Raw genomic sequence first — 24,508 nt, forward strand, 5'->3', positions numbered from 1 at the left:
TTTGTTTTTTTCAAGTAACTTTTATTATTTTCATCGTTTGATCATAATGTTCCTCAAAATAAAGTTCTTCCTTCTTAGCATATCACCTATATATGTTGCGTGATCTAGGTCAGCATTGATCTTTTTTAACATAAAATGATTTCGTAGCTTGTATCATCTCATCAATCAGCAATTTGCCTATAAAGCGAAATTTTCTACTAGCTGGCCTCATACGGATTCTTTTATCTTTTTTTTTTCATTATTACTGTATTAGCTGAGGGAGCACTCGGCAAAGGTGTTTTAGTCCAGTTCATTTGCTCATTATAAAATATTTCCCCATCTGTTTATAGCCCATCGGATTGTAATGAGCATAACTCTAGGTGTATGTGTGTTTGTAAGTGTACTACAGCTTTGTTTTAGTGCAAGAACATCAATTCTTTCCAGTCCTTCGAAGTGAAAAGAACGTGAATGGCTTGTTTCAACCTTCTTTTTTCTCTCGATTGATTCGTGTTGGGACCATACATAATTATGAAAGAAAACATGCAAACTTGAAATAGCACTCTGTGGTTTTCAAACAACAAGTTAGGAAGGTGTTGGATTTGTTCGACAATTCATCCGAAATATTGACATCTAGTACCGCAAAATGTTATTCATTATTCAATTCGTAAGGAGGGGTAATAGTAGTTTGCGTAATTTGATTAGCTGGTTTTGTTTTAAATTTATTTCCCATTTTGACTACTTTATTTTGTGTGTTTTAGATTAGGTGTTATAACATTTCATTTGAATTATCTTGGTTGTTTGTTCAAATCAAAAGCACATTACCGATACTATTATTATTACTGTAAAATGTTCCCTTACTGATTCTACTGACGAAGATTGCTGCTGCAATAGTAATAATAATAATAATAGCAGTAGTGTTAGTTGTTATAGATGAAGTTGTAGCAGCAGTTCTAGTTTTTGTTGTTGCTCCAGTAGGTGAACTAATAGTATATCGGGTTGGTTCGGCTTGCAGCGGTCACTGGCAGCACTGTTTTCGCACCGAATCGGCGGCTGGGTTCGTCGGCTTCACGTCGATGTTCTCCAGGTTCGGTCTAATTACGCTGCCTTCCGGTGGATCTCGAATCTGCTTCTGCGACACAATCCGATAGATTTCTGCAAGAATTGGACAATTTATTAGCTGTAGCAGGTTTATGGCATTCATTTTGTGAGCTCGAATAACAGCATATTTTCTCCGTTTGCTGATGTCAACTTCAGTAGAGTTTAATCATTCTTCAGGAGAAAAAAGAAATGCCGTCAGACTTACCTGTGAGTATATTCTGGAATGCAGTTTCAACATTAGTCGAATCAAGCGCTGACGTTTCTATGAAGCTGAGGCCGTTTCTCTCGGCAAAACCTTTCGCCTCGTCCGTTGGCACCGCGCGAAGGTGCCGCAGGTCGCTCTTGTTGCCGACAAGCATGATCACAATGTTCTGATCGGCATGGTCACGCAACTCGCGCAGCCATCGTTCCACATTCTCGTACGTTAGATGCTTCGCAATGTCGTACACAAGCAATGCTCCAACCGCGCCCCGGTAGTATGCCGAAGTAATCGCCCGATAGCGCTCCTGTCCGGCTGTGTCCCATATCTGGGCTTTGATTGTTTTACCGTCGACCTAAACAAAAAAAAAAGGAATGTAACACCTTACAAATGTCTATTCGAATCCTCAACTCACCTCTATACTTCTGGTGGCAAATTCTACGCCAATGGTTGATTTGGATTCCAAGTTGAACTCGTTCCTCGTAAATCTTGATAGTAGATTACTTTTTCCTACACCTGAATCGCCAATCAGTACAACTGAAACAATGCGAAAAAAACACGATCAGTAAAGACGTTACAGAATATTTCTATTTAATGAAATCATACAGATGGTGAACGTTTAACTGACAGTAATTAATTCCACGCTGTGTGGGAATCAACTGACTCACCATTATTGCTATCGACGATAAAAAATGTATCATTTATGATAAGATAAATTATGTTTTTTTTTGTTAGTGTTCTGTACTTTTCACTATCTAATGACTCAATGACGAGAGAATCAGAAGCCTAAAGAATAACAACTCTCACACACAAGATGGACTTTACTTCAATTGTTCATCTCGCATCTTGCTGAATATGAGGGCGAATGAAATCATCAACAACGAATGTATTAGCAGTCAAATTTTCTTTTATTCGTCAGTGTGAACCCGTAGTCGACAGTACAATTACTCGAAACGAACAAAGTACAGTACACGCCCTAAGCATTGCAAGCAGTATACGCTCATTTCATCATCGTGCTTGATATCAATTACTTGCGGTTTGATTTTTGACTTCTTTCCCACACGTTTCATCCACATACTAGAAAGAATTCCATTGTTTAGCTTTGTTTCATGTGACAGCGAAGTTATAAACGAGACTTAGAAGATGGTTCGTTCTTACCTAGCGAAACATCGCAATCGTATCTAGACAGAATCTATCCTAGGTTAGCACAAATTATTACGAGAGCTCAGTCCACTGGATACATGCAAATAAATATACAAAGAGATTTAACTCAGCAGCTTGCAATCACAAACATAAGGGGTTGTTCGCGACAAAATCGGGACACCCCTAAATACGTATATCTCTGGAAATACTTCATAAACGTGTGAAATATTTCGTAGACTGATAAACGTATGTCTGTTTATTGTATAATTGGAAAGAATGTACTGCGTCCCCAACCCCATCAAAATTCATTCATTTTTTAAATCTTTATTTATTTGATGAAAGCAGATTGGATCGCACCGAAATTGAGTGTATTTACACACATCTCATATACATCAGACATAAAATTTCAAGTATCTGTTGTCGCTGTGTTAGTGTCTTTTCCGTGCACATGAGTTACTGCACAGATTCAAGAGAAAGAATTACTCAACTCAGCTCTAAGATTTGTTTGTTTAATAAAAAATCTCATCCGAAAGTATATCGTTATCTCTTTGTATTGAAGAACACAAGCGAATCTCCATTCCTCAATCTTTATTTATCACTTACAACGAACTGTTACATCTGCTATCATACCCCATGAGCAGTGCACAACTAGTCAATTTTGTCATGAGACGCCACTGGTGATGTCGAATAAAAAGCAAGTGTGGTCGCAATGGAAATTCGGATCTGTCGGAAAGAAAACTTTCAAAAGACCTTGATTTTCTTGCATACCTGTCCATAACGTTCTTAAATCTTTCGATACACGTTTGACAACAGCCTGGAAGGCAGGGAACGGAACAAAAACAGAAGGAAATTTACCTTTGCCTAAAGGAGCGATTATTACCCACCCCCTGCTATTGCAGCTGGTTCCTAAAACCGACGCATTTTGTTTTGGTGGCGTTGTTGTTAACAATATGTTAAGCTACGTTCATACCATACAATCAAATAACACTGGTGTCAAAAGTTAATTTCTTCAAACCCGATATAAATATAACTCTAGTCTACTATTCTCTAAAAAAAATAAATTGACCTCTTTTTGAATAAGAACAAGAAATTGTGGTTTATTATAGTTTTATTATATTACATCGAAATCGTTTCCTTATGCTGGTGCAATCGCATGGAGAAAAATGTGAACGTGTGAACACTGCTTAAACACAGCATTTGACAGCAAACTAGAACCAAAAAACCAAAATTGCCAGCTTCAAGCCAAATATGCAGATGACAATCGTGTAAGATCCAGATAAAAATCAACAGCAGCCTTTGAAGCAAGACAACCTTTCACTTTAACACAATCGTGGCCACTATCTCCGAGAAAAAAGTGTACTTTTTTTATGTGTGCACACACATACGCACCAAAAACCGCTGCCATTTCGCATGGTTCAGAATCTGTCAATTTTTATGGCTGCGTCCTGTTGTTTACACTCTTCTCTAACCACTTGTGCAGTTGTTTATTCGTTTTCATTAGTTTGTTTCGAAATGCGTGGACTTTCAGCAGAACAACGTCGAAAAATTGTGTACAAATGGTGCACAGAACGCGGCCTGTCACTGAGAAAGATAGCAAAAATGGAAGGAGTAAGTGAAAAAGCCGTGCGAAATGCAATCAGGAAGTTCGGTGAGGATGGTGTTTTTGAGGATATACCGAAAACGGGTCGAAAAAAAGGTCCTGCTAACCCTCAGTTGGATAAACGTATACTGAAGGCGTTCGAGCAAAAGAAGGAGGTTTCAGTTTGGGATGTGGCCAAAAAAGTGGGCACTTCGAAGTCAAATGTTCTTCGTACTAAAGAACAGAAACAACTAAAACGTAGTCCGAAACAAGAAGCATCGATCAGGCCGAGGGTTCGAAAGCTGTACAATACGATTCTTGCTGGAAATTTGAACTGCATAATCATGGACGACGAAACCTACGTGAAACTCGATAACAAATCCTTGCCGGGACCACAATATTATACGGTGCGAGAAGGGCAAGTGTTAAACCAGTCCGAGACATCGATTGAAATCGAAAAATTTGGTAAGAAAGCAATGGTCTGGCAAGCAATTTGTAGCTGCGGTAAAATTTCGAAACCCTTCATTCTGGAAAGATCTTGCTTCTTGCCATTACTCGAAATCAACGGTAGAATGGTATACTACCAAAAATGTCACTTTCGTCCCAAAAGACATGAATCTACCAAATTGCCCACAACTTCGATCAATTGAGGAATTTTGGGCATTAACGAAGGCACATCTTAGGAAACATGTCTCGGCAGCCGAAACCAATCAACAGTTCGAAAAAGATTGGAAAAAAGTGTCAAAACTTGTCGCCAAGAAGTCTGTACGGAATTTAATAAGGAACGTTCGCAAGAAGGTGCGCCAGCTAGTCTACAATGGCTAGTAGCAAATGTTGAGAATAATATTCTGTTGTTGTAGTCTAATATTATCAGTATATCGAATAAAATTTGAATATCTAACACTTGTGAATTATTTACAGCGAAATCAAAGTGCGTCCATACTTTCTGGGACAGTCTTTATGTCATAGATCTATGTATTTATATATGCAGTGTAACCAGTTTATCAAAGTGACTTGAACGATTGAGTTTTCACACTCCGAATACCAAGGGCGATAAAAACAATGGGAACCTTTTTTTTGCTAGTTTGGCTGACTGTATTCCTACTATTTTTGACGATTTAAAAAATTTATCAACATTAAAAAAATAAACTCATATTGAAATGAATACATCGAAGTTTTTGAGACATTTTCAGTGAGGTTCTAAAACATAGCTGGTATCAAATGAAATGTATTGGTATATAAAAATGCATATGTCGTCGCTTTGAATTTAAAGATATGTCGAAAATACGAAGATAATTTATGCTTGGACGTATCAGTCTAATGGTAAACAAATTTTCAAAATCGGACTTCTAACAGCTGAGATATGGCCAGCCAAAGGTAGCGTTCTCGTTTTTTTTAACAGACTTTAGTTGGAACTTTTTATAATAACCTTGAGTAGAATATTGGGTTTTCCATCGTTTTGAATGGTATTCAGATTGTTAAACAATCTTTATTAGCAATAATTTATTCTCAAACGAATGTTAAGGCTGACTTTTTGGATGAAATACCAGTTTTGATCAATTTTTCACCAATGTTCAATGAGAAATTGCTTACAATTTATGAATGTATATTTAAATTTCCTAATAAAAAGTTAGCCTCACTGCTTCAATGCATTTGTATTAGAACGCGCTACACAAAATAAACAAAACTAAATATTTTCTGTTGAAAAATCAGTTATCCGGAAAAACAAATAATTTTACGACAATCCATTGCGTTTCGCGTGTTAAATTAAAGGTTCCTATTTTACGGGATTACTAATAGAAGGTACGTATATCTTTATTTCGCAATATATCCGGCAAGAGAAAATCCATATAGGAATGTGTTCGTTGCAATTGCAATTCTAAGCAGAATGAATTGATTTATTTATTTTTCAACCATATGGAAGATTTAATGATTTATTTATTTATTCGTTTCCATCAGATTTATGTACGTAAGTTCTGGGAATTGATGAATTGGCTTTGATGGATCTTGCTATTGATAATGGCTTATTTTATGCGAAGTATTGATAAATAAAATTGATTTATTGTTACACAAAACGACCATTTTTTTTTGGATGATTAAGAAATATTTAAACACACTTTCTGTGTTTACCAAATACTAGACCATTGAAAGAAATATTTATATTTTTGACCATTCTCTCTCAACAGTTTTCGCAGCGAATTTTTAGCATACAGGTTAGCTACCAGGACGAACGCCTTTCATGCAACCTATTTGCGTGCGATTCCCAGATCAGCAAATGACCACAAGCGTAACTATTTTTGAAAGTTAAAAAATATCCAGGTCATCCCTAGTTTTATTTCGTCATTGAAATGGCATAAAGTATGACTACAGGAGAGTAAAAATTTAAACTATTTGTGAGTCTCCAGATTATCTGCTCGCCGGTGAACACACACGTTATTATGTTACAAAAAGACTGTCAAAGCAACTGATACTTCTTGAGAAAGACGAAGAGAGATAGAAAAAAGAAAGAATAAACGATGAACAAAAACCACCTGATATGATGATACACGTTTTTCGTTTTACAATCGTAGGTAGAGCCCTGTTTATATTAGACCAAAAGAAAAATAGCATATTTTCTGCCGTTTTTTTGTTATCATTTCGTATCCGCCCACTCAGTCGGTAATCAAACGGAATGTGTGTAGTTACCAGACTAAAAACCAATCATCAAAGCATTACTCATACCGTACTATGAGTAATGTATAGGCAACAAGTCGATAACGCAAAACGGAGTTGGTCAAAAAATCATTGTACATACTTTGCTGATAAGAATTTGAGGGAAATTCAAGACATCAACAACATAGCAGGAGAATTGATATAATATGGATTCTTCGAGAAAATCAGCTGATGAGTTAGTACTCAGTATAGAGCTAAGCTTGAGCTTGCTACACTGTTACTAATTAGAATCAGCTGAAATTATATTCTCGTAGAACTTAGTATGTTCCGGGCTCCAGGTGAGTTCACAAGTACTAAGCGTAGACTAAAAAAATGTCAAAAGTATGGATCTATTTTAGGCTATTTTTATGTTTGTCACAAGATTCCACACGGCTCGCCTTTGTCCGGAGAAAGATAACAGTTACTGTCAATCTCCTAATCGGCCCTAGACCCTCGGACCTCGGTATAGAGCTAAGATCATGACAATCAAAATTTCCGTGTCTTATCATTAGGGTTTTTTTATTTCACGAAATGGTTTATTTTGTATAGTTCTATACTTTTACTAAAACTGAAGTGTAAAAATATTAGATAATTGAGTTTTAGATTTACAGTAATTCTATCTCATGTTTCTTCTAAATAGCAGTATTTTCGAAATGGACAATACAATCTGAGCATTAGCACAACTTTGAGACTGATTAAATGATGATGTCGCTTGTATGTATTCTTTCTTATTGGGTAATATCTGACATCAAACATACACAGACGAGAAACAATTAAATAGATATGTTCCTTGTTCTAAAGCTCCGATCTTGAAAGATTCGTAGTTACAGTAGGATCATAGCACCAGCAATGGTTCTATACGCTATGGATCGGCTGCGGAGTCTATTGCAGTTGCACAGTTGTTTGCTGACTTCAATTGCCCGGTTTGCGGAATAAAAATTCTCGGTTATTTAAATAGGTCCAATAGACGCCTCTGTTTAGTATTTTTTCAAATACTCCTTATAAATCGAGCTTTAAACAGAAATCTCATTAGAAAAAATAAATAAATTATAATAGGCTCACTAGTTGAGGATTGAAATATTTTTCGGCTATCTCGATATATAAATTGGAAATAACCATTATCACAAGCAGTGCTGTAAAACTTCATTCAATTCAATTGAAATCGCACACATTCGACACACTGACGAGCAACTACTGCAGTAAACTTTACATTCTACTGCAGTAAACTTTACATTCTAACACACACCCTTCGCTGTCGCACCGAATGGGTATCATCCCACCTTTCATTAGTTTCTCTCTTTACCGAAAATCAGTTTAACCCCCGTCAGCTTATCTCTTGAAGTAGGAAAATATCTCTTACAATTAAATGAAAGAACGGCCTTCAAGGGAGGTTCATGAAAACATTCGAATCGGTTCAAGATAATAAATGAAAGGGAAACCAGTCAAATATCAATTACAAAATAAATCTAAATTAATTGTTCCATCTTTCAGTTTCCATTTTTAATACTTCGAAACACTTCTCAATACATTTTTAACAGTCGAAATTATCAATTTTAACTTGCTGGTGCTAATTGAAAACTCAAATGAAAAACCGCCACTCTCTATTAATCATTATGGTCGGAGAGAGTTTTGAGTTATCGAGTTTACGTTTAGTCTATTCATTCGCACTTGCTCACTACCCACAGTGAAGACAAGGAAGCCAATGAAACAGGTAGACTACATGGCACTACAAACTGAGTAAGCAAAACTTAATGACTACACTGAAAATAATTTGCACGCTAGCATCATGTGCAAAGCATTTGAACTATCACTACTTGTAGAACACGTGCAATTTATGAAAATATGCACTTAACTCATGAAACGAGTGTAAAAACTGTTGATATTGAGCAAAAATCATGCTACATTTATCTGAAATGCACATCAAAACGATAAGATATATCGTTACTTCTAGATTCTACACGAATTTCATGTGAATGTTACATTGTTTTCCACCAAGATTTCAATAGAAACACAGTTGAAAAAAAAAAGTTTTGCACATACATTTGTGCTGTACTCATTCCCACTAGAAAATGTAGTGTTTAACACATGTAGTTCGATTCAATAGCAAAACACATCACATCCAGAGGAAAAACACATCAAAGCTAAGTGAAAAATAATCTAATCTAGCATCTTAGTGTATTCGGACATTAAATCTTAAACCAAATCGCTTTTGTTATGTATTGAAATGAAAAAGCATATTAAATTGAAGTGCTGTATACATATGATTCGATCGTGCAAATTTTTATCAGTGTAGGTACGGTTATTCAATTGACGATGAATTCTGGGAGCTTTGGCAACAAAAGTAAAATGAATGATAAGGGATATGCTGACAGTCAACGGCCATAAATTTCATTTTCATGAAAAAATATCCGATTGAAATGAAGTTTTACCGTACTGATCACAAGTGCATATGAGAAGAACAAGAAGCCTTTTTTAGTCATCTAGGGATTTTGGTTACAAGTAACCAGTTTGTATTGAGCGCATATGACTGTTTATATGACTTTTTGTATTTACATTTCTGTTAGGTTGGCAACTCGATCCACGAAGACGCGACAACCATCAAAGAAATGAAACACCGTGATTCCAGTTCATTCTCATACACATACCATTGTAATCGATCTGAATAAAAGTTAGTTATAAGTTTGACTGCTCCGAGAGCACACGCGATTTTTTGATTTTGTAACGATACAGTCCATTACATCCGAACAGCACATTTTTTGGTTCTTTCGAACCGGATCGATCCTGTTACGGAGTTCTGACCAACTTTCTCGCGGAAATGTTGGAATTCTAGTGATTTTATTCGAAACCGAACACCGACTGGTGTACTCGTTATCGCGGAAACGACAGTGCGAAGTGACGCCATTGCGTGAAGAAGCTATCTGCGGGAAGCATTCGAATACGACGCCATTTTGAAATCGGACCACCGACGGTTCGACATATAGAAAATAAGCTTGCCTTCATACATGGTGATTGCAAAGAAAAAGCCCTGAGGGCGCAATCCGGAAAATTGATGTGATTGTCCCTGAGTAATCATTTGTTGCTGACACCACCGATTGTGGTTGAATTCGGAAAGTCTAACATAGTTTAGATTTATCACTAAGTGATCGACGTTGAATGCGGGAACAACGCGTTTGTGTTACCGGTTCTATTGTGCAGTGAGCGATTTCGTACTAGACAGTGTGCATTTGTGAATTTACTCGGCTACCGGCTTAGAACGCCGATTCAGTTGTAGTTGTAAACACGATATGAATACTGGTTCTACATTGTGGTTGTGATTAACGCGTTACTTGAAATGAAACAAGTAAATTCGTTGTGCTCGTAATAATTTCGTGAAGGAGCCGCGAATCGGATTAGTAAATGTTGAATGTCGATCGAAACGCCAATGCCGAGGGCTAAAAAAGGTGATCCACGAAAGTTGGAATTACCAGAAAAGGACGAAGAAGAAAATCAAACCCCATCAGTGAGTGCTCAAAAAGTGAAGAAAAAAGCCAAAGAAGAAATGAAAAAAGCAGTGGCAGCAATAAAGGTGATGCACAGCCGAATGGATTCCGTGCGAAACAAATTGATGAGAGTGCGATCGAGTTTGGAATCTAGCCAGGACGTCCCAAACCCGAATCTGAAGTGTAAACAGTTCTTACAGCTTCAGCTAAAAACCATCGAGAGTGCCTTTGCGGAATACGACCAGCTTCATCAGAGAGTTTTTGAAGCGGACGTTGAAGACGAGGTACGAGAGGAGGCTGAGGAAGCATATGTTAGGTTTGAGCAGCAATACGGTGAGTTATTCATCTATATTTCTAAATTGATCGATGAAAACATTAAGATGGAGGAAGATGCTGCTCGCACCATCCAGCCGCTACAAAGTATGCAGAATACGACATCCGAAGTTGCGCTACACCTACCACCGTTGAAGGTTCCGTTACCCACGTTTGATGGGACGTATGAGAATTGGTTCGCCTTTCGATCTATGTTCGAGACGATTATGCAGCGGTACAATTCTGAAGCTCCCGGTATTAAGCTTTACCATCTCCGAAACTCGTTAGTGGGCAAAGCCGCAGGTATTATTGACCAAGAAATCATAAACAATAATGATTACAATGCTGCGTGAAAGATGTTGATTGAGCGATACGAAGACAAAAGGCTCATTATTGATAAACATATTGATGCTCTTTTCAACCTTCCAAAACTACTGAGCGAAAATGCGTCCGATCTCCGAAAACTTATTGACACATGCACGAAAAATGTTGAAGCTTTAAAGAACCTTGGTCTTCCTGTAGAAGGATTAGGGGAGTGCATGATGATCAATCGCCTTGTTTCCAAATTAGACACCGAAACTCGCAAAGCCTGGGAATTGAACCACGTAGACGATGACTTACCAGGATATGACGACACTCTTGAGTTTCTACGAGAAAGATGTAAGGTATTGGAAAAGATTCAACCTGCAGTGAAGCAAGTACTGAAAAACCAAAAACCAGTACTCAACGTACAAGAAGCGAAGGGAAAGACGAGTACCTTACTTACTGTTACCGATAAGTGTCCGCAATGTTCTAATAATCATGAGCTGTGGAGATGTGATACGTTCAAGGACGTAAACTTGTCCGACAAGTACAATATCCTGCGACGCATTGGTGCCTGCTTCAATTGTCTCCAGAAAGGGCATAGACTAAGCAACTGCACGTCGAAACATACGTGCAAAAAGTGTCGGAAACCTCATCACACAATTCTCCATCCTGATGATAGTGCGAAAGAGTCTGAAAAGTCGTCACCGTCCACGAAGAAGGCAGAGCAAACGAAAACTCTTGAGCAGTCACCAATGAGCGGTTCGACTGTAGCTACAACAGATGTAGAGCAACAATCTAATTTCTGCGCGCGACCAAAAAACTTGGGAAAGCAGATACTTCTTTCTACAGCAGTCGTTCTTGTCCACGGAAAGGGCGGTCAACAGTATCCCTGTCGAGTACTACTGGACTCTGGGTCGCATACGAGCTTTGTGACCGAGCAGTTCGCGACTATTTTAGCGCTAAAGAAGCTTCCAACAAATGTGCACATCAGCTGTTTGAACGATACTCAGACCAAAGTTCGTCTCAAGATCCATACCCAAGTGACGTCTCGTGTCAACGACTACACGGTTTGCTTGGAACTGCTTGTGGTTTCCAAAATCACGGGAGTTCTGCCAAGTAGTAAGGTGGATATTAGTACCTTGTCTCTCCCAAGCGGAATTGAACTCGCAGATCCAAGATTCCATGTCCCCGACAAGATCAACATGTTGTTGGGAGCAGATGTATTTTTTGATATGCTGATGATAGGTCGACTTCAACTACCAAGAAGTGGTGCTTTACTACAAGAAACTCAGTTTGGATGGGTTTTCAGTGGACCAGTTCCGAACGAAGATTCTCGAGTCGTTCATTCCTTTTCCGCTACTGCCTACGAAGAAAGCGTGGATACATTGGTGAGAAAGTTTTGGGAAATTGAGTCGTTCGGCGATATCGAAGGATTAAATTCTACTATTGAAGAAGAATGCGTGCAACATTTCGAAAGAACGCATCAGCGAATGGCAAACGGCAGATATTTGGTGCGTTTACCGTTCAATGATAAGAAGATCCTACTGGGAGATTCGAGGCGCATGGCCGAAAAACGATTTTATGGATTGGAAAAACGTCTGAACGGCGTTCCTGAGCTGAAGCAACAGTATAGTGACTTCCTGCGGGAGTACGAAGCACTTGGTCACATGATCGAGAATCCGAAGCCCGATGATTCACAGGGTTTCTATTTACCACACCACTATGTCCTGAAACCCACTAGTTCTACTACAAAGTTACGTGTGGTTTTCGATGGATCAGCAGCGTCAGATACGGGGATTTCAATCAATGAAACCCAATTGATAGGGCCAATTGTACAAAATGATTTGGTCTCGATTCTTCTGAATTTCCGTATCCATAGATTTGTGTTTACAGCCGACATCTCTAAAATGTACCGGCAAATCGCGGTACACAAGGACGACCGAAGGTATCAGAGAATCTTGTGGAGGGAAACCCAGAATGAACCATTGAAAACGTACGACTTGCAAACCGTAACGTACGGCTTAGCTTCATCGCCATTTCTTGCGACGATGTCTCTCCGTCAATTGACTGAAGATGAAGGAGTACAGGATCCATTAGCCTCGAAGGCGATCCAGAAATCTTGCTATATGGATGATGCGCTCTTTGGAGCTGATACATTACCGGAAATCATTGAATTGAAGAATCAGACCGTAGCTCTTCTGGCAAAGGGTTGTTTTTGTGTACACAAATTTGCCTCGAATTCCCAAGAACTACTGATGGACATCCCAGAAGTCCAACGAGAACGTGGTATTGAAATCAAGGATACGAGTATCAACACAATTATGAAAACACTGAGTGTGGCGTGGATCCCTGTCAAAGATGAGTTTACAGTAGTGCTCTCTACACATCCAGTCGACAAGTACGCTATTCACACAAAACGAACAATTTTGAGTCAAATTGCAAAGATATTCGATCCGTTGGGCTTTGTAGGTCCGGCGGTAACTGCTGCTAAATTAATTATGCGTGAGCTGTGGTCATTGAACTTGGAGTGGGATCAAACGGTTCCTGCAGATATGGCGCAGTTATGGATAGAGTACTACCAACAGTTACAAACTCTAAACAATATCAAAATTCCTCGATGGATTTTGAGTGAAGAAACCAGTGACATCGAGCTCCATGGGTTTGCTGACGCTTCAGAACTCGCGTACGGTGCCTGCATCTATACACGATTGAAACGAACTGACGGAACAGCGGAGATGAAGTTAGTATGCAGCAAGTCAAGAGTGTTACCCAGGAAAACAAAGGAACAGAAACAAATCACCACACCACGTGCCGAATTATTGGCGGCAGTGCTATTATCACGGTTAACTGTGAAGATACTAGCTGCGTTCGATATACAATTTGGTTGTGTGACTATGTGGAGTGACTCGCAAATTGTCTTGTGCTGGATTCGGAAGTCACCTAGTGAGCTGAAAACGTACGTTAGCAATCGAGTCCGAGAAATTCAAAATACGACTGAGGGATTTCAATGGAAATACATCCCAACGAAGGAGAACCCTGCTGATTGTTTATCGCGGGGAATCGCCCCGAAGAACATGGAGTCTCATTCGCTCTGGTGGACTGGACCAACAATGCTCCGTATTGCAGATCCAATCATTGTTGTGCCGCCTGCACTTGTGGACGGAGATATTCCTGAAGTGAAGAAGACAGTGTTAGTAACAGCGATTACAGAAGCACGGCTACTGCTTTTCGAACGAATTAGCCGCTTTTCAATTATTCTGCGTGCTATGGCATATGTGGTACGTTTTTGTGATTTTTTGCGTAGCGGTAGGAAGAAACTCACTAAGGGTTTACCTACGACGGATGAGATTTCACGATCTCACGCACTGATCATGCGGTTAGTGCAAACTGAAGCATTTGCTACTGAGTTGAAGTTATTGCGAACGAAGAACCCCAGTTTGAAACTTCCCTTCCGGAGCTTGCATCCTTTCATCGATCCAAATGATGCAATTCTGCGAGTCGGTGGCCGTTTGAGGAACGCCCAAGTTCCTTATGAGTACAAGCATCAAGCGTTACTCCCGGAAAGACATCCCTTGACAATAACATTGATACGATACTTGCATCAAACCAATCTTCACTCCAGTCAAAGAAGCTTGCTAGCTATAGTAAGACAGCGATATTGGCCTCTACGCGCAAAAAACATCATCAGAAAGGTTATATATCAGTGTATACCATGCTATCGGTTAAAACCAACTACATCTACGCAACTCATGGGAGATCTACCCGACTATCGAGTCCAGCCGTCGTTTCCGTTCACACGCACCGGGCTGGATTTCGCCGGTCCATTCAATATTCGTGGCAACCACAAACTACGAAACGCGCAGATTACGAAAGGTTACATCTGTGTATTTGTGTGCATGGCAACTCGTGCCCTTCATCTGGAAGCGGTTTCAGACTTGACGTCGGAAGCCTTTCTCGGGGCCCTGCAACGGTTTGTCAGTCGTCGAGGTCTGATCGAGAATTTGTACTCCGACAATGCAACCAATTTTGAAGGCGCTAACAATGAACTACGTCGTCTAGCTGAACTGTTTCGTGATGAGCAACATTGTCGTGATCTTGATACGTTTTGTACACAGCGAGGAATCAAGTGGTCCTTCATTCCGCCACGAAGCCCACACTTCGGGGGGATTTGGGAAGCGGGTGTCAAATCCGTTAAACGGCACCTCATGCGAATTTTGGCCGAGCATAATCTTTCCTTCGAGCAATTCTCAACAGTGCTTACCCAGATAGAGGCGATTTTAAACTCGCGGCCATTAACACCTACTTCAGACGATCCAAACGATGTTCGTGCTATCACTCCGGCCCATTTTCTAATCGGTCGGGAGTTTCAAGCGATCCCAGAGCCTTCATATCAGCAAATTCATCCTGGTCGGCTGTCCAAGTGGCAGTTCGTCCAAGATTTAAAGCAAAAATTCTGGAACCTGTGGATGACCCACTATCTTCACGAGCTTCAGCAACGCCAGAAGGATTTTAAAATCACCACGTTCAAGATTGGTGCGTTAGTATTGGTCGTCGACGACAACGTACCTCCTTTGCAATGGATGCTTGCCCGTATCATTGAGCTGATTCCAGGAAGAGACGGCCACACACGTGTGGTTGGTCTGCGTTTACCTAACGGCAAAACAACGACGAGAGCAATCAAGAAGATCTGTTTACTTCCATTGGATGGTGAAGGAGAAGAACCAGCCATCCCTTCTTGAAATGGTCCATTTCAACGCGCGGGAGAATGTTAGGTTGGCAACTCGATCCACGAAGACGCGACAACCATCAAAGAAATGAAACACCGTGATTCCAGTTCATTCTCATACACATACCATTGTAATCGATCTGAATAAAAGTTAGTTATAAGTTTGACTGCTCCGAGAGCACACGCGATTTTTTGACTTTGTAACGATACAGTCCATTGCATCCGAACAGCACAATTTCGTCTTTAGCTCATCAGTGCATAGTAGATGTCATATACCTAAAATTTAGCAATTCCGCTATGCTGCAGATTAATGTCACATTTGTAGTGAAATGAAACATTCTTTAATTCAGATTATCTACCAATACAATTCATGATTTCAAATAAGGCAATCGTTAATTCAAAAAGTTCTATATTCTACCAGTTTAGAACTAGTCGGCTAGGATACAGATATCATACCGAAAACAATGTGAACCAGTTTTATTTCCGGATAACCCAACTTGTTTCTCTACTATGAAAAATTCATCTACAATTGATGGGTTCCTAATAGATCAATTTCACATTTTTTCAGTGAAGTGTGAATCAACATTCAGGATTTCAAACAAAACAATAATTAATTCAATTAGTTCAATATTCTATCACGTCAGAAATAATTGATTAGGATACAGATCTCACACCGAAAGCAATGTGAACTATGACATTATTTTGGGAAATTCGACTGATTTCGATACAGCAATAGACTATTTAAATCATTTCCTAATTAAAGTTAAGAGTCTATCAGTTCCAAAGGCTCAAACTAAATTTAATTCTCCTATCATCGACAATCTTCAACTGCTCTTTCGCCGACATCAATATGCACATTCTTGTGATCCTACTATGAAATCCAAAGTTGAGGACCATCAAAAAGAAAAGTGAACACAGATTCACTGGAGAAGTCAAACCATATCCTAAACCTATCTTAAAGTTTTGTATAAGCTCTCAGAAACCAGTTTCAGCTCTCAAAGAAGAACATCAAATACTCCCTGCAAACAGAAGAACTTTTTTCAATTTTGTGAGTTCTGTTGAAATCAATATCTCACACAAAAATTATCATAACACGAATATTATCTCAAGATGACATTACTGAGATAAATTATTATGAAATCAGAGCAATCGTTAGCAAACTTCTCTACATGAAGACTTCAAAGATTTTTTGATAATTTTATTAGAAATTTTCCCGATATTACCTTGAGGCTTTTACCAACTATTTTGCAAGTTTTTGTATACATATTCTCAAATATAATAAAAATCCAGCGAAAACATCCAAATTATCCTTATTTTTTATTATGAGCTTTCATTGCGCTGGTAGTGATACTAACTACGAAAACTCGGATGCTTTCTGATCGATTTAAAACTGCTATTAAACCCCTATAAAAAGTGGGACGAGACATAGATTGTTGATCAATTTCCCAAGAGATTGTTCAACATAGAAGCTGTATCGGATAATAATTTGAATTAGGGTGAAGCCAGATAGGGCTCGATACTCCACGTGATGCGAACATTTCAAGATCTGAATTTTATTTACTTGATTACAGCAAATATTTAGCAGTTCATCAACGGAATGCGCTTTGGAATCATTAATTTCGCAACTATCGCAAATTGGATTCTTATGAACGAGTATTGGAGAAAGGTTTAAAAAACATTAGAAATTACTGGTAAGTACAGTCAATGAAAGTGCATTAAATGAGTTTTGAGAATATTTCGAGTTATCTCGATGAAAAAAGTCTATACATTTTTTTTGTATTTTTAGACGAAATAAAATCTCCTCAAGCTGGCTTCATTTCAACAGGCTTTTTTTACGCCATCAAATGAACTCACGAAGATCTTCGGGGAATTTAAAGCCTTCTGTCATTATAATGATTGATACCGTCGAAGAAGGGGTATGCACCTAGACAGATTAAAACATTCGAGCTAGCTAAGACATCCTGTGTACAATCAGTTGCTATTCTATTACGATTGATTTTGATCAAAATTTTCTTTTCAATGATTATGAACAAAAGTAAATTCTATCGTTTTGTTACTACACTACCAATCACTTTAACTCTGGCTACCATCTCGCATTGGAAATCTTTCGCTTTACGCATCGCATCGCGTCCACTTTGGCTTGACTCTTACACTTAGGTGAATCTGCCGGGAGTCTGCATTTGCCAGGCATTCCGAAAAAAATGCTTCGCTTTCATTCTATTATTCATCCCTCGTATTCATGAGAAATGCGAATTTCGTTTACAACTTGTTGACTTTCACGTTCTCGTTTATAAGCTAAAGAACTAGTCAAAGTACTCATCTGTATAGAATTCGAACAATAAATTGTAGGATCAAGAGAACCGATTTTTCCACGCTGTTGTTTTATTTTTGATTCCGCGAAAATAATATGTGTAAATTTATCCAAATTTGATTCCAGTTAATTTTGTACAATTGGCCTTCATCGAATTTTGTAGAATCGAGGGAAAGGCCCTAACACACCAGAATTGGACATCATATCATCAATTGAAATATCTGAGTATTTATATGATATTTTAGGCTACTACAAAAAAAAATAAATTAGGACTTACCTTTAAACAAATAATCATATTCATCATCGCGAGTACCCATCGTTGATGTTTAGATTACTTTAACCTAGTTCTTTGTTCCTTTGTTCAGAAACCGAATAGATCCAATATCAGGTTGCTTTACTCTGCAAACAAAACATGTATCTTCTGTCAAATGATATTATTGCAATAATTTATCTTGTATCACTACTCAATAAACATTTACCCCGGAATTACAGTAGAAATTGTGACCTTGGAACACTCACGAAAAAAAAAACAATTAATCGTATAACACATAAAACCCTACTGGCATGACAGAAATATTTCAATCTTTTTCACTTCTTATCAGTAAATCTTTTCGTAAACACATAATTTTCTATCATGTGAATTTTGACCCATTTGGTTGATTAATCAAGGGATGAGTCCACTACATGTCTAGCAAGTTATTTCTTCAACATACCTAAATTCCCCATTCGCGAACAAAAAGGGAATTGGCTGTACATGAATAGTACGACGATTTGGTTAGTCAGTCACACTTTTGTAGCACACAAATACGCCTCTCAAGTCATATGATGATAGATGCACACAGAGTGCTGGTTAGTAGGAAAATAGGGATGGGAGCTTATTTTTATTATACATTTGAATTTTGATTCATAGATATGAAAATAAGTTGCGAGCATCAGAGAAATTTGTTCAAAGTCGATCAAAACTATAGGTTTGACTCGGAAAAAAATTGAACTATTCATACAACCTGGATTAAGTTAAATTATACGTTTCAAAATTCGTTCATAATTTTTTGGTTCAGCTATTATATAACATATATCTAACCTCAAAAGTTCATTTTTAATTTAAGCTTTTGTTGTTGTAATAAAGAATTTGGGCATCTTTTTGATGTATAATTGACTATTTTTCTAGATGTAGAAGACAATTTGAATCGCAGGTTTGAAAAGTGAATAAGTTCATATTCACAAAACTACTAGTTAAATATATTGAAATTTATTTTATAAATACTTGTCTTGGACAATTGATCGAAGTTCAAAGTGAATTAATGTTATCTTATAGAAAAGAAAATTCATCATTATTTTTTTACACACTAGCATTATTTTATTTTTGTTGTCCTGGGGACGGATAAGACCGATTACGATCCATATCGCCACGCTTAGCATTAACATCTTATCATTTGTAACTGGCATTACACGTTTTTTAAAGGGTAAAAGCAAAAGAATGCAATTTTTATATTCTCCCAACTCTATTGTTGTCATCTTCACACTTAACCATCGATAAACACGCACATATACTACTATGCCAAACGGACAAGGAGTGACTGACGAAGACAGTGGTCATGATGAGATGATTATTTTTTTCCTAAACAATTTTCAACAAGGACACAATTTCGGGTTAATTCCAGCGATAAAACACTTCAGAATCATTATCCCCACACTCACTTGAGCTCGCGTTCACGCTAGTGCAAATTTTCAGTGCTAGCTTGAGCCACGATCCGATACTACATAGCACTTCTTTCCAGAGAGACTACTTCCAACGCAGCAGGAAGAAAAAAATTGAGCACTTTTAGCACTACTTTTCCGTCAGAAATTTGTTCACTTCTTCCGCAAGCCGACACGTCCACAGCGACCGACGGTTATATTGCGTTCAATTCCGACTGTTGAGACACTTGAAAATTTCCGAACGACCGATGGAGCTGATTCCTACGGATGAGGATCACACAATATTCATGCACACTCCGGCCGTAGAAATAGCCAGCGCCAGCAGGAGTTCGACAACGAAGAGACGTTGCGGTTGGTTGCGATGAGAAACAAAATGTCGGCTGGACAGTTCGCTCCTCTGTCTTCTCGGTTTAGTCTGGCAAGAGCAGTGCTGGCAGAATTAGTCAAACAATAAGTCCGATAGTCTCACGACGGCAGGGTCTATTTTAAATGACAGTTAGTCTTTGTTTACTTTTTCTGTCGCGATTTACCGGATTGATTTTATATTTGACGACTTACTTTTCGCAAAACTTTCTAGGTAAAACCACAAGCTTTCGATTTATTTTAAATATTTCAAGGAATTGCAGTTATGGCAAAAAAGAAAGTAAACAAAGAGAGGCTCTCATTTGCAGTTAGGCCCTTTTGTCGTGGGATTAATGAATGTTTCCCAACTATGGATTGGAAACAAAGTTTTGTTGTAATTGTAATATAACATAAAAGAAAAGTCATTATTTCATTTCGGTTTCGGCATATCAAACGCAGATTTAAAATTACGTCAACGATAAACTTTATGGGAACGCTGACAATGATTCATAATAATGTTACCCACTGCAAGAAAAATAGTCACATTGATATAATCAGCATTGACGTGTTAAGTACGAATCAGACGGTCCGTCACCTTCCGTTACAGTCAAACCACAGACTAACAGACAGGACACTCAAATTAGATTCTTCAATCATTTTAACGGTCATTTCGAATATTCCTTTATTTGGGACAGTACTCACATGTGTCATGATGGCGCCACGTTACCCTATCAAAAACATCCTGTCTGTCATCTGTGTTTATTTTTTTCATTTTCCAACAGAGTTGCCATTCATACAGAATTACCTGTAATGTATTGATTTGTATACGTCCATGCGAATTTCATGCAGGATACAGATTTAATACATATTGCCTAAACTATACACATAATTGTGCCTACTTCTCATCCTCCAACGCAATACAAAATCGAACCCGTTTTATTACAATATTTACTTGCTTCTGGTCTGCCGCCACTTAATTGCGGGTGAAAACTACCAACACAATAAAAAATAGTCTAGATGAACAACTTTGAGTCGAATAAATGGTTACCTTCCAACATCGCGAAAAAGTTAAATATATTATCAATGTAATCCAATAATTTATTGAGGTTTCTATGCCCGGCGAAAAATGAATGGCGGCCCTACTGAAAAATGGGTGGCCAACACGTTTCCTGATGAAAACAAAACAATATGTAAAAGCGATTCACACGCAGCATCAAGCGACTATCACCTGCATGGAACGATTACGGAACAACAACATTAATAGTATGCAATTCATATGAAAGGACATTACGTCAAGTTCACGGAACATTTTAACGTCGGATACGTGAGCAATATTTGGCTAAAATAATTAATAAATTAATCTGGACGTCGACCGAAGTTGATTGATCGTCTGAATCGTGTTTAATGCATGCGTTTCCTGATGAAAACAAACCAATCTCATTTGCATTTGTGGTTGTAAGTGAGCTGTCAGAGAGCCGATGTGACGATTCATTTTCAAATATTTTGATAAAATCAGGCATCCCTGCGAGCAGCTGATCGGTGTTGACAAACGAGGGGAAACCAACTAGTAAAAAAACGTTTACATAACACAAGGGGTGTACAGATAGTAAATAGTTCTCGCAGTACAATATAGGTGGAACTAGTGCATAACGAAAAATAATTTTTATGAAAATTTACTCATACTGTCATGTCTGTTAGCCTGTGATCAAACTCCGTCACCGTCACCATCAAAATAAGTTCAATACATCCTTAGGGCATATTCAGGAGTGTTCTAGTTCTAGATGCATAATTTATGCCAGTTTTAAAATTTAAATCTAGAAATTATAACAAAATAAACTGGCAGCCCCAGCAGCGTTTTATCTGAGTTTCAAATATAAAAAAAATAGAACGGCAGTGTATACCAGTTTTAAATTTGACAGTAGAACTGGTCGAATAAATAAAACTAAAACGGATTGCTGGGGATACGTTTGTTTCAGTTTCATTTACATTATAGACCACTCATATGAATCTTGCAGCTGCTGAATTTGCTCTTAGGGCATATTCAGGAGTGTTCTAGTTCTAGATGCATAATTTATGTCAGTTTAAAAATTTAAATCTAGAAATTATAACAAAATAAACTGACAGCCCCAGCAGCGTTTTATCTGTGTTTCAAATATAGAAAAAAAAAAAAGAACGGCAATGTATACCAGTTTTAAATTTGACAGTAGAACTGGTCGAATAATTAAAACTAAAACGGATTGCTGGGGATACGTTTGTTTCAGTTTCATTTACATTATGGACTACCCATATGAATCTTGCAGCTGCTGAAGTTGCTCTTAGGGCATATTCAGGAGTGTTCTAGTTCTAGATGCATAATTTATGTCCGTTTTAAAATTTAAATCTAGAAATTATAACAAAATAAACTGGCAGCCCCAGCAGCGTTTTATCTGTGTTTCAAATATAGAAAAAAAAGAACGGCAATGTATACCAGTTTAAAATTTGACAGTAGAACTGGTCGAATAATTAAAACTAAAACGGATTGCTGGGGATACATTTGTTTCAGTTTCATTTACATTATAGACTACCCATATGAATCTTGCAGCTGCTGAAGTTGCTCTTATGGAGGCATTCACACCCAATGTCACTGTCGCGGAACGTCTTGATGGCCGGAACGTGTGAACGTTCCGGTAAAGAAAGTATTGAACTAATTTTGACGGACGCTGACGTTCCGGTTACGGAAGAAGGCGGACCGTCTGAATTGTACATTAAGGTCTATTTGCACTTGGCCGATCAGACCAACGCGATATTCGTTTTTCCTTCTTCGAGTTTTGATCAAGCTGCCAGTCTATGCAAGTATTGTCAGGTCGGAGCCGACCAACAATTCAGATCGATGGCAAAGATAGGGTAACAGAGGTATTTTGGCCACTTCATATATTTTGGCCCACCTAACAAACTTTATGGGTTTAATCGATGTTAGGTACCCCATGTTGCATCAATCTGAAGCTAACCAAATTAAATTATCTATCGCGGAAGAGGTTTTCAAAGATATTACAACATTTGGTGGATATTTGTACAAAGTGGGCCAAAAGAAAATCAATCCATAAGTGGGCCAAAATACCTCTGTTACTCCATTCCTTTGAACCTGTCACCATATCCGCATAGATGACAACTAATCGGAATCGAATCCTTGCCACTTCGCCGTAGAATTCAACAGGTAGTTATTGCAAAACTGATCAACGGAGAAATAGATGCACCGGAATTGCGATCCGGATTTAATTTTCGAACACCGAACAGAACTCTGCGGAATGGCACTCCACTTCAGCAAAGATTTCATAGAACTAGTTTTGGATATAATGAACCGATAACCGCTGCCATTCAATTACTAAAAAATAATATCATTTTAATGAACGTGTATGATGCAGTAATGATCAAATTTGAAATACATCATTACTTAGTCATCATTAAAAATGATTCTCTTGTAAGGGCCGCTAATCAGTCACTGCTGTAGAAGATCTTTTTGAGTTTGGAGAACCATCCAGTCGCTTCGATAGCAAAGTCAAACGATTTGCGGTGTTTTGATGTTTTTATAGTCTTTACTTTTATTTTTTATTAAATTATGTGAATTTTGTTTTTAATAATTTTATATGAGACTATTAGTTTTAAGATGTATTGTGATAATTATTTTTTGTAGTTCTTCTAAAGAATTATGGTTTTTGCACCCGTTTGAGAATAACATATATAATGTTCAACTCAAAGGGTTTTTTTTCATCCATATACATGTAGATTTCATATCCGATGGATATTACAATAATAAATAAATATTTTTTCTCCGACTTTTTGCGCCGTATGGACACGCTTTCTTAGAGCGATACGGTGCAAATGTTCGGAGAGGAAACATATTTGCCAAAGCCGAAGAGGAAATAAAAAGAATGTCGTGTAGGTCTGATCGACCAAGTGCGAATAGAACTTCAAGCGGCCCTTACACGAGAATAATTAATGCCATTTTCAATGATTACTAAGTAATGACACTCTAAATCTGGAGAATTCACCATTACTGTTCTTAAACGGACCTTACACGAGGACCGGTAATGTTATTATTACCAAGTAAAGTCATTTATAATGAGCTTGTAAGGGCAGTAATGATGAATTCTCCACACAAATTTGGAATGTCATTGCTTAGTATTATTCACATTCACATCAACATATCGGTACTAACATGTGATTAGGGCATACCCTTTTGAAGGTTACGAAAAATAATGCTCATTACTCAAGTTTCAAACATGAAATTCAAGCATATTGCGCATAATTTCGTAGATTGGGCTTCTATCTACGAGATTATATCGATTATTGTGTAAATGAAGGTTGTAGAGCCGAGTAATGAGCATTATATTTTGTAACATTCGCAAGGGCCTATCGTGCGAAATGACCTAATCACATGTTACTACCGATATCATGTCAATTCTCGGTTGATTTTTCATTAGGGCGTATAAGCAAGTGACTTTTTCTTTTTCATCACTCTCCCTTTCGATTATTGTGATGAGATTGAAAAGATTTTCTTTGATTTCACTACTCTGTTTGAAAGTCGAAAATTTCGGGTATCATTTTATGCAAAGAGTTGAGTGATAAACGTGGAAACCGCTTGGTAATTAATAGAACAGAAAATAAA

General features: G+C 38.0%; 1 protein-coding gene across 2 annotated transcripts; it reads right to left on the reverse strand.

The window, feature by feature from the left end:
• Positions 1 to 19,941, reverse strand: LOC131437925 (ras-related protein Rab-11B). 2 transcript variants are annotated; one of them, XM_058607619.1, is made up of 5 exons: positions 19,522 to 19,941; positions 18,101 to 18,222; positions 1,692 to 1,813; positions 1,283 to 1,631; positions 1 to 1,131 (listed from the first exon to the last, which is right to left on the reverse strand). In XM_058607619.1, the coding sequence occupies exons 2-5, from the start codon at positions 18,138 to 18,140 to the stop codon at positions 995 to 997; spliced, it is 648 nt and encodes a 215-aa protein (XP_058463602.1). In that variant the 5' UTR covers positions 18,141 to 18,222; positions 19,522 to 19,941; the 3' UTR covers positions 1 to 994. The 2 variants fall into 2 exon arrangements, with proteins under 2 accessions (XP_058463602.1, XP_058463609.1); XM_058607626.1 differs by lacking the exon at positions 19,522 to 19,941 and adding an exon at positions 18,303 to 18,576.
• Positions 19,942 to 24,508: the final 4,567 nt, after the last annotated feature.

Source organism: Malaya genurostris, chromosome 1, assembly GCF_030247185.1.
Source record: "Malaya genurostris strain Urasoe2022 chromosome 1, Malgen_1.1, whole genome shotgun sequence".
NCBI lineage: Eukaryota > Metazoa > Arthropoda > Insecta > Diptera > Culicidae > Malaya > Malaya genurostris.

Coding starts and splice junctions, on each gene's coding strand:
- LOC131437925 (XM_058607619.1), bottom strand. CDS start 18,140: ATGGGTACTCGCGATGATGAATATGATTATTTGTTTAAAG. Junction 1,814..18,100: donor ATATGATTATTTGTTTAAAG/GTAAGTCCTAAT, acceptor GCATTGTTTCAG/TTGTACTGATTGGCGATTCA. Junction 1,132..1,282: donor ATTCCAGAATATACTCACAG/GTAAGTCTGACG, acceptor CAATTCTTGCAG/AAATCTATCGGATTGTGTCG.